General features: G+C 35.7%; 1 protein-coding gene across 3 annotated transcripts; it reads left to right on the top strand.

The window, feature by feature from the left end:
• The first annotated feature begins 223 nt into the window (after positions 1-223).
• On the top strand, positions 224-10,004 carry LOC107840128 (fatty acid amide hydrolase). Of its 3 annotated transcripts, XM_016683868.2 has the most exons (21): positions 224-703; positions 812-911; positions 1,136-1,245; positions 1,356-1,416; positions 2,144-2,334; positions 2,415-2,544; positions 2,681-2,758; positions 2,830-2,977; positions 3,249-3,361; positions 3,457-3,532; positions 4,608-4,679; positions 6,590-6,641; positions 6,939-7,019; positions 7,100-7,183; positions 7,357-7,460; positions 7,592-7,684; positions 8,247-8,315; positions 8,734-8,798; positions 8,944-9,005; positions 9,482-9,577; positions 9,701-10,004. In XM_016683868.2, the coding sequence occupies exons 2-21, from the start codon at positions 833-835 to the stop codon at positions 9,761-9,763; spliced, it is 1,827 nt and encodes a 608-aa protein (XP_016539354.2). In that variant the 5' UTR covers positions 224-703; positions 812-832; the 3' UTR covers positions 9,764-10,004. The 3 variants fall into 3 exon arrangements, with proteins under 3 accessions (XP_016539354.2, XP_047250931.1, XP_016539355.2); XM_047394975.1 differs by lacking the exon at positions 9,701-10,004 and having other exon boundaries at positions 477-703; positions 8,734-8,842; positions 9,482-9,582; XM_016683869.2 differs by lacking the exons at positions 224-703; positions 812-911; positions 1,356-1,416.
• Positions 10,005-11,531: the final 1,527 nt, after the last annotated feature.

The raw sequence follows: 11,531 nt of genomic DNA, 5'->3' as shown, positions 1-11,531 counted from the left end.
GTTTAAACTGCCGCGCTTTACATGCTCCTACGTAAATCTCCAAATATGTGAAACTTACATTTCACTTGCAATTGGATCAAAGTTTGATAAGGAAAATATTTACTATTTTATTTTGAAATATGACCAAATCTAACCGTTCATTGGGAAAAAAAAGATAAAGATTCACTTTGTAGGAATCTTTTATTAAATAATTTTTTCAAGTTTTCTTTTTAATTAAACAGATTACAATTTTATTTTGGAAAAATGGTTCATTTTTTTTTTTTTTTTAGATAGATACATTCTTTATTCGATCGATATGTAAACCGATCGATTATTAATCCAATAGATTGATTATTGATCCGATCTATATAGGGACAGATCGATTATTAATTTGACAGATCAATTATCGATCTAAACTATATATGAACTGATCGATTATCAATCCGATATATAAAAAATAGAAATAAACTATTTTGCTATTTGAAAATTTGAAGACTTAAAAAGATATATTTTTTTGAGGCTTAAATGCCAAATTTTCTCCATTTTGTACTATTCCTATTCCCTCTCTTTCTGCTGAATTTTCTCACCAACTTTCTTTCAACCGATTAACTATATTCTAAGCGTAACCCAACTCATTCACTCAATCACCCACTTGGCGACGAATATCATTAACCATTGGCAACGACCTTCCTACTTGCTTATAGAATTTATTTAATTCTACTAGGTATGATGATAGCTCTATTTTTCAGTGATATATTTTGACCTTTCCAGTTTTTAATTTTTTGTACCTTTATTTATGTGATGATGATCGTTATGGGTGAACTTTTGATAGATTGAGTTATTGTTTTGAGAAATGGGGAACAAACGAGTGATGGTGCCGGCGAGTGAAGTCGACTTGACGGCGGTGAATTACATACCGGAGAATATTCAAGGTTCATATTTTGATAATATCTCCATCTCATATGCTGTGTATTTTCTCCTTTTTTTTTTGGCCAACTCTTTAATTTCGACTTTTCAAGTGTTAAAGTACCAGAATGTACCTAGTTTTACTTTCTTAAACTCTGTGATAAACAGATTGAAACTGAGAGAGTACTATTTATTCAATTGCATTTTGTATTGTTTCGATCAAATTGTCCAATTTTTTTCCTTTTTGCAGCTCCACATTTGACTGGTTTCTGGTTTAAGTTCTTTCTGAAGCTGGTTGAAGTACCGGGTATTGGATCTTTGATTGTGAATCACATCAAGAATGAAAACAAATTCGACGAGGTTTGATTCTTGTCATTGTATTTGTATGCAATTTGCTTCATGTTGTGACTTGCGAGTATGCATGAAATGGTTAATTAAAGACTGAAAAAAGATATGTTCATGATTGACAGAAGTTGAAGTACACCGTCATACCAGAGGTTCCTATGTTTAAACCTGAATTTCCTCCTCAAGGTTCATTCTTGCACTAAAAGATACCATCTCTCTCTCCCTGGATTTGGATACCATTAGAAATGAAATAGAAAGGTGCTTCTTTTGTGTTTTATCCTCCCTCGACAATGGTGGAATTAGCTCCGTTGTTCACTTGAATGAACAGCTTCACATGTTACAAGTAAAAGGACCAAAGGGAAGAAACATGTTTCAATACCTGCTTTAGTTATTTTTCTTTTGTTGTTGTACAATGTTCTCTTTATTGGAATACTCAAAGGGGTGGCCAATGATCCGGCATTACAATCTTGGGAACCAAGTTCCGGATTCCAACAAAGGAAAAACTAGAACTTTTCAGAGTTACCCAATACTTGTGCTAGTAGAATGTAACAAGTACATGGTGGATTAGTATGCACGCAAGTTGACTAGGTCAATTTCTTTCTTCTTGTTCATGGGACTCGCGGCAACTCTAATTGTACGATGATGTTGTAGCAAGAAGATGGCGATATCTTCCAATTCATATTGATGATTATAAAACTTGTTGAAATGATGGCATCAACATGGAGGTAGAAGATGTATATGTGTGTGTATGACTGTGTGTGCGCATAGTCACACCGATAAAAATATGGAACTAAGTATCATGTATCGACCGTGAACTCCTTATATAAGAAAAAATAGACGTCAGTGTTGACCTTGCCATAATACAAAGTGCTGTAAACTTGGCACTAATTCAGTTTGAATTTCCCGACTGTAGAGCCAGAACCTGCTGTTGTCAGCATGGAAGAAGATGCAAAGCCTGAAGACCGGGTGGAGCTAGCCTTGAAGTGTCTTCCAGAATATGATCCATCTAGCAATTGGAGTGGTGATGCCACTGCATCATTCCGCTATTGGAAGATTCGTGATTATGCGCATGCATACAGATCTAAGTTTACAACTCCATCAATGGCAAGGCACTTCTATGGTTGCTTGGTTTTTTGTTTCTGGCTTCTAATCTCTAGGATGAAAAATTATTCCTTGTGTTCCAGGTTGCAGAACGCTTCATCTCAGCTATTGAGGAGTTCAACAATAAGTATCCTGCAGCACCACTATTAATTTCTTTTGACCCCGATGATTTTAGAAAGCAAGCTGCTGCTTCTACACAAAGATTTGAACAAGGTATTTCTGATGTATACATGTTTCCCATGCTCTATACATAGCTAAACTGTAACTGTAAATAAAACTCCAAAATTTATAGTTTTTGCAAACTGTGTTCAATCAGAATAATATTTTTCTGACGGTGGGGAATATGCAGGAAATCCACTGTCAATCTTGGATGGGATTTTCATGGCAATTAAAGATGACATAGATTGCTATCCTCACCCTTCAAAGGGTATATATTTTAGTTTTCATCTTCTCACCGAGCCCAATTGCTATATTTAGTTGTATACTTGGTGCAAACAGGAGCAACTACGTGGATGCATGAGGTTCGTGAGGTAAAGAAGGATGCTGTTTCTGTGTCAAGATTACGAAGTTGTGGTGCAATTTTGGTTGGAAAGGCAAACATGCATGAGTTGGGCTTGGGCACTACCGGAAATAATGCAAACTATGGGTATGTGTTACATATTTTTTTGTAGAAAGGCTTTGTGTACATGAAATGTTAAATTGCATCTAGCCCTTTCTAAGGCAGTCCTCAAACATTTCCTTATGTTTTAAATGTAACACTAGCATTCACAAACATCCTTCATAGTGACCTTTAATAATTGCTTCCTGAATTGTTTATATCCTGAGGTGGAAAACTATAGAGTTGTTTGTTAGTAGTTGTGGACGTGCTTTTTCTTCTTTACCCTATAAAGATTGAGTTAAAATTCTTCTTGTGACAGGACTACACGAAACCCACATGATCCAGATAGGTACACTGGAGGGTCTTCCTCAGGTCCTGCAGCTATCGTGGCTTCGGGATTGTGTTCCGCTGCTTTGGGAACGGATGGAGGAGGTTGTACACCTACACCATGTCATACTAAAGAATACACTTATTCAATATTTGTAAAACAGTACTTTATTGATGCTTGAATTAATGTGTAAGGACAGGTTCAATTCGGATTCCTTCTTCCCTTTGTGGTGTTGTGGGTTTGAAGTCAACATATGGTCGAACTGACATGACCGGGTGAGCTCATCCTACATTTGTACATGTGCCATACGATATGCTATTATCCCTAACAGATCTTCCAACTGTATAGCCATTATTCTCGTTCCTCTTTTGTCAACCATCGATTTTTCGTTCATTCATTCTGTGTCTTTATTTAGGAGCTTGTGGTTCATATATGCATGTGTATACATAAGTCTAGGACGTATTTCAACCTTTTATGTATGGTTATGATAGACCATCTCAAATCAGATTTTGATTATCTCAAAAATCTTTGTATGAGTCAAGATAACATTCACACTTTTCACAATACACCTTTCCAGTACCCGAAAGATGTTATTATGATCATAAGTTATGTTTTTTTTCTATCTTACCGCATTAATATCACTTAAAATCTTTACAACTACAGTAAGGATGAAATTTCGGAGAAGCTTTACTTTGATGTAACATCTCATACGTTGTTTTCCAATGCAGAGGATTGGATACAATACTTTAGTTATCAAGCTAAAGAAATGAAAAAACTCTAGTTATTTAGAGTGGAATATGAATACTTTAGTTATCAAGGTAAAGAACTAAGAAATTTATTTAGTTACCAGATTACATTTTAGTAGTTCAAATTATACAAAGAAATATGGATGTATAAACCTGTATCAATAATATGGAGATCAACATCAAGGACGGAGCTTGAAACTACTGTTGGTTGATTGCAAGAATTCCAAACTCGGTGAAGTTCCATAAGCTATTATTGATTATGATGCGTATAGGGCTTAGTCCACAATATAACAAAGGAAAAATTCCTCCAAACTTATCATATAATAAATGAACAGCCAAACAATCTTCAATGGTAGGACAATAGATTTTATTAACTTGGAGAGATTAGGTATTCCGGTAAACTGATTAGTGATTTCCACTTGTGCATTGCCTTTAATCAAATTAATTGCATCAAACCTATTATTTTTTTACCTTCTTAATATTAATGTCAGTTTTGGGTGCATAGACATTCAATCTTCATGATGCTCTGAATGGTTCTTTTTCACTATAGCCTCTTTATGGTTCATGGAACAGTTTCACTATAGTGTCTCTTTTATTTATCTAGGTCATTATGTGCTGATGGAACAGTGGCAATTATTGGACCAATCGCCACAACAGTTGAGGACACCTTACTTGTGTAAGTTGTCATGGGTTTGAATTTTGAAAATATGCTTAATCTTAAACATTTCTTATCCGATTATCATTTGGACTAACCAAATAAATTTAGACGAATGTTGAAATTTGCTGGCCTAATTTTCCTCACTTATATCGGCTTGCTGATGGTAATGGACAAACTAAAAGAATCTTATTACTGAGGAAAGGAAATGAGAATGGTAGAGCTAATAAAGATGTAGAATGATTTTTCAACCATCTTGTCAGATCACATAAACAAACTATAAGTGCATTCTGGAACGTTATAACTGCTTACCTCGTTTAGTTCAACCAATCTTACGCTGATAGTGAATCGTGTCCAAGGGACAGTAATCCCATCAAGTGCCCGACTATCAATTGCTAATTCAGCAGTACTAACTACTAAGAACCCCTAGGCATGGAGTTGTATGCCTAATCCTGATAGCCCGGTGTTCAAGCACTTCTTGATTACAAAAATGAGATTGACAAAACAATCAGATAGCACAGCCAGCAGGCTCAGTCAGTTTGACCTCGTATGAGCTACTGGTTTATAAGGACTGATTTTATTTTATTTTATTTATTTTATTTTTTTTGACAAAGGTAACATTATAGGGACTGAAGTTGTTGCTCCCAATTAGGTGTCAGTTGAATTTTTCTTAGGTAACCATTTGTCGTAATGGTATTTTCATGCTTATTAAGTGGCTTTGAATGTAACACATGGATTTGGATAAGTCCGGCATCCGCCGACTACATGATTCCAAGGGGAACCACATTTATCTCCATTATTAGATTGTGGGCATTATCAACAAGTTCTTGAATTGTGATTTAACCAGATTTCTCAAATTATCATGGAAGGCGTGAAAGTGAATGAGGAAAGTTCAGACATGGAGGAAAGAGATCTAACGGATTCCAGTTGGATAAATTAGAAACTCTCAGTGTAAGACTCTGTTTGGAAGGTATAGGTATAACTTAAAGAGATAGAGAGTAGAAGATGGGAAAAGAATCGTATGTTATTGATTGAATGAATTATGTTTACAGAATCTGTACAAGACTATATATAAGACCTATATCAACAAGGATAAGACTTAAAGCTACAACAACTATAAGAAATCTACAACAAATAGGAGTCTAGTAATTATCCGTTATTATAACTATGTCATTTGGATGGTAACTTTTCCAATTAAATTGAAGAACTGAATAAGCTCAAACTTCAAAGACAGTAGGGTAATGCCGCACAATTATCTGTAAATTCCAACTAAAGAAATGTACTGTCAAGAAATTACTGATATATCATCATAAGAGTCTTGATTATGCGGCCACACACACAGAGAGGAAACAAAAAGGAAAATGGACAGTTATAAGGTTTAGTAAGGTAAACCCCACTCCCTCCAAAAAAAACCTGCTTAGAAATCAATGGTCCTTTTCCACTTCATTCCCTTGATTACTCATACTCTCAATGGCAATGTCATGGATGGTGCTCTTGCCACTGGAGCAACCTCAGTACTCAGCGAGAAAAAAGATGCAGATCGATGCTACCGTTAAGGTGCGCAGGATTCCTTTTAAGTGTAATTCCAAAAAACGCAGTTAAATTATCACAAGAAGATATGAAAAATCTAACTTCTTTTCCTGTAGATTCAAAGAAGTAGGAGGATTAAGATATTTGAATGATCTGGAAAAAATGCCAGTATGGAGGAATCCTTCCTCCTAAATGGCATGGGGTGTAATGTTGCTTTTTTGGCAAGTAACCACAGAACTATGTCAAGATGAGTCTTCCTAGACTTGTTGATGTAATTTACATGTTCCGCTCAATAAGTTGTTTGTTTGATAGCTTTATTGGTTCTTTTGTTTAAGTAATTTAGAATTGAAGTTACACTAGGACATTGCAGTGTGATTTGTTCATATCCATTACTTTATCAGGTATTCAGCAATTTTGGGGTCCTCTCCTGCTGATAGAATCCCCCTGAGACCGGTAAATGACAAAGAATGCTTATTTATCTGCTCTATCCGTAAACTCTGCATTTCTCTTTACTGTTCTGCTTTCTCCATTTTCTTGATTGTATTACTTTCTAAAAGTACCTTCTAGTTAAAAGGATAACCTAAAATGCCATGTACATGTTTAGAACGACTAAAAGCTGTGTTCTTAATTTTAATCTCACGAGCAGACTCTAGTTCATTAAGATATCACATTCATCTTATTGATTTTGGACACATTGTGGATCAGAATTTCTGTTTCTGTAATTTAATCATCTCCCTCCATTTCTTTCAGTCCCTCCCTTGTGTACCTAATTTCTCTTCACAAGAGAGCTTGCAATCTGTGGAATCACTGCGCCTTGGAAAATATACAGAGGTAACTACACTTTTGTTGACTGAAACAGTTTTGATATTTGGTTATTTTTTTGATTATCTCATAGCAACATCCTTTTTCAGTGGTTTAATGATGTCTTCTCAACTGATATATCTGACAAGTGTGAGAATGTTCTCAGTCGGCTATCAGAAAAGCATGGATGCAAAGTAAGTCTATTTCTGTTATTACATTCTTCATTGCTTTATCTTGAACTTTGGCAGGTGTATCTGCTTGCTTTGGTTTAGAACTGCAGGAACCATTAGCGTCAATGTAGTGGAGTATCTATCATTCTACAAGATTGTTAGTATGTCTAATATTTTTCTTAATCTCATGGCTGAAGACGGTAGAGATTGTAATACCAGAGTTGCATGAAATGCGCATAGCTCATCTTGTTTCTATTGGTTCTGAAGCATCATGTGCACTGAATCCTGACTGTAATGATGGGTACACACTTTTGCTTTGAATATTCCATTATCACACGTCTTCTTACTAGATCTCAAAGTCTTATCAGGAGCAACTTCCAATTATTTCCTGATATCGTCTTGGTTATCTGACTTCTTCTCTTTTGTCTTCAGGAAAGGAGAGAGATTGACTTATGATACTCGCACAAATCTGACACTTTTTCGTTCATTTACAGCGGCAGACTATGTTGCTGCTCAGCGGCTTAGGTGATTCGTTGTTTCTTAAGCTACCTAAAGTAAAGCTGTCTAATCTTGTCATGAATTTTTTTCAGAATCCAACCGAGAACTGTTTTATTGGTTTAGAAATACAGTGGCATCTGAAATGACTTAAAATGTCTGATAATTGTAGCTTACCTTCGGTTGGGTTTTACTCTTTATTAATTGCCAAAACTTTTAACTTGATAACTTTGAAAACCTGATACAATGTTGAAAGAAGTCAGTTACGTTCCAAACCAAGTATATAAGCTATGGTAGAGTGTTTAATATCCAGAAAATAATTTTTCACACTGTTACCTTTCTCCAAAAAAGAAAGTATGCTTCACACAGAAAGCAAGATGGGATGATGAAAAGGAAAAAATGTTGACTGTGTATTACAATGGTCTTCTAACTTATGTGGTGTTCACTAATATGTATATTCTTTTATGCTTACTCTACATTGCTAGACCTTTCAATTTATGTGGTATGCATTTCTTAAAGATACAAGCAGAAATGCAAGTTTTCAAAAGTACAAGAAATATGATTGACATAACTCTTGTCTGGGTTGTTGCAGGCGGAGGTTAATGTATTTCCATATGGAGATTTTCAAGAAGGTGGATATAATTGTGTTACCTACAACTGGGTACGGCTTCTGAAATGTGTGGAGTTGACTTTCATATTCTTCACCCAGGCTTACTCTATTCCAGTAAATGAACATATTTTCTCGTTTTTTTCATGTGTACGCATTTAATCCCTCATCTTTTTCAAACTATTCCCCCATTCAGATTTTCCTGCTCTTTTTTGTTTCCCTCTTTTGGTAGGCGGAACTTCTTCCTGACATAATATCCTTAGCAATGAAGCGATCATGTGACTGACTTGTTCATGTCGATACCTAATGCATTAAATGGCAAGTCTGGGATGTTTAGATGGGAGATTAGTTTGTTCATATGTGTCAAAGTTTGATATACGACATCCTGAGCTTGTCTGCGTAGGCAGTTCACTGTCTTGTTGCAATGAATGCAGCGATGTGCCTAAAACCATCTCTGATACTTCTTTTTCAGCATGACAGCACCTAGAATTCCACCAAGTGCTCTTAAAGTTGGGGAGACTAATTTGCAAGTTTCAGGTTTTCCTTTCACTCACCTCTTACCAGACATCATCAGCTATGGAGTTAGTTGAAGCTATACAGATGCTGTTTCTTTACTATTCTTGGATAGCTTACTGCTTTGCAGTTTCAGGTGATTCGTGTTCATGTATTTTCTGTTTTTCAGGAAATCTTATGCGGTTCATTATAGCAGCAAATCTTCTGGGACTTCCTGCAGTCACTGTCCCTGTAAGTCGTAGCACCTTTCTTCTCTATCCATGGTAGTTAGTTGACCAGTGGCCATTCAGGGATGGTTCTCTCTTGAACCATTTCTGAGGGAAGTAAAGGCAAGATTTTATTTCATGGATCATTATTTGGTTCATTACTCTAAGGGAGGGGTTCGCACGAACTTAGTTGTCTATCAAAAATATCTGTGAACTAATGTTTCAAGGGTTTTCTAGATTTTATCCCAAAATCATCTTCATAAAAGAGTAGCACTTGGCATGAAAGGGAAAAGAATTTATATAGAATGGTTCAAAATTGGCTGTACCGCTTATCCCAGAAAGAAAAAAGGCTTTATCCTATCCCGAAGCATATTTTAGCTCAGATCTTCCTTCAAATGATCCATAGTGTAGGACTCGTTCATAAGTTCAGAATGAGGTGATATTCATCTAGTATAACAATGATGGTTTTCAGTATCTCATACGGGTGAGTTACGTGCTCAGGTTGGTTATGACAAGCAAGGGCTTCCCATAGGTATGCAACTCATTGGCCGACCTTGGTGTGAAGCTTCCATTTTGCGCTTAGCTGCTACAATTGAGGTAATTGACCATTCAACAAGATGAATGAGAGCAACTATATATGATTCATTCAAAGCGTGAAACAGACAGATCCCTATGAAAAAATGACTTCCAATACCAACGCATAACATTGCTCTTTTTCAGGAAACGTGTGCTGAGACCAAGAAGAAACCACTGCAATATTATGACATTTTGAAAGGGAACTAGAAAAAGCTTATATTCATTGGAGCCCTGGGTAAACAGTAATGTGAGTCGTGAAGCTTAAGAAGACGTGGATTCATTTATCAAGATTTTGGTGATTCACAGAAACCATCTTGGAAGTTTTCTCTTTTTTTTTTTTTTTTTCCTAATGGTCTTAAAATTTAATGTACTGAAATTTGAGGTACCACCTTATGAAATAATGCCGATATTTCCTCAATAAAGGTAATGCTCACCTCCCCTTTAGTTCTGTGGCCTTCTTCATAAAGTTTTGACTAATTTGCCTCAATAAGACCATTGAGATTCAAATAGAATCCAAAAACAGGTGAATTGCCTGCATAGTTGCAGCAGAAGTGTTAATGAAAATTTTAGCCCCCATATTTAGTCTCGGGAGGGGGAATACAAGAACTCGAATCCTTGATAAACCCTGTATCAGCTGAAAGAAATCATGTAGCATAAGCAGAGACGTATTCTTGGCTACTCTCTACTTAAATGCCTTTTCAACAGTCTTGAGTTCTGAAAGGAGAGACAGGACTCATGTTGAAACTAATATCTGCCTCTATCTTCATTTACATCGGAGTGAGCTCGTTTTAACTCTGCTAAATTAGTAACTGGATCTTTGCTGGGCGACGTGTATTCAGTGATTGATTCGTTATAAATGTGGTAGAATGCAAGACCAGGGACAGAATCGCAATAGAATTTTTGGGTTTGGCAGAATCCAATATCTTCGACCCACGCCCTTTATTTGCAGTAAAAACTTTACTCAACGTGTAGTTAACTAATTTATCCCGAATCCAGTAAACAACAGTAGTGATTCCCCTCTGCCCAAAAGACTAACTAGAAAAGGGTAATGCAAGCCAAGTAAGATACAAACCATTGGAAAATAGATGTTTTACCTTCTGTCCACAAGCACCATGACATGAAGCTTAGACTTAGCAAAGCCGCAAGTAGAAGCATTAATCATGTAAAACAATGAGCTGCAGAATTGGTAATATACTTGCTATGTTGGCTTTTACTTTATCAAAGCAACCATAGCTAAACGTTCCACCAATTGGGAAAATATGATCAATATGCTATTGCCTTACCCAAGTAGCCTCTGACTCCCCTATTGCCTTTTTAACATATTTCCATATTGATCCTGCATTTTGGTAAGGGTTAAAAGAGGTGGCATTAAAGGGTAAACAAAGTGGATGGTTAGGGAATATCTCTATTGTTATATTTCTTAAATAAGAAGCAGAGAAATAAATATCAAGAGTATTCTCTTTTATAGGTAAAACAAATGCACATTCTGTATAGATGCTTAATGAGTATGGTGAGTTTGCCAGCAACAAAAACAAGAACAGAGCTCTGCTTCCAACTCCAATACAGACACAATGATTTTTGGCAAATAGCAACTCATCCTAACATTTGAAATCAGATTATGCAGATTCATGGGAGAAATTTTGTACTGAATATTTGATGAGAAATAGTATTGTATATATGCAGAGAGTAAGAAAACACAACCAAGTACTTACCAATAAATCCATATGTTCAGATATAATATAATTAAATAATTAAAATGTACCACAATCTTTACCAACTTAATTAGATGAGATGATGGTCGCATAACTTCAAGGACAAAACTTATATAAATACAATCATCTATTAAAAAAAATATTTTCTACCCATGAAAAAAAATCATCTTTAAATGTAGTATAATAAAATAATTAAAATGTCTTAATTTCCAAATTAGGAAATGGAATAATGCAACAAACATACTCCCTCCGTCTTAAATTAC

This window comes from Capsicum annuum, chromosome 8 (assembly GCF_002878395.1).
Source record: "Capsicum annuum cultivar UCD-10X-F1 chromosome 8, UCD10Xv1.1, whole genome shotgun sequence".
NCBI classification, from domain to species: domain Eukaryota; kingdom Viridiplantae; phylum Streptophyta; class Magnoliopsida; order Solanales; family Solanaceae; genus Capsicum; species Capsicum annuum.
This window is presented reverse-complemented; position numbering and strand designations above follow the sequence as displayed.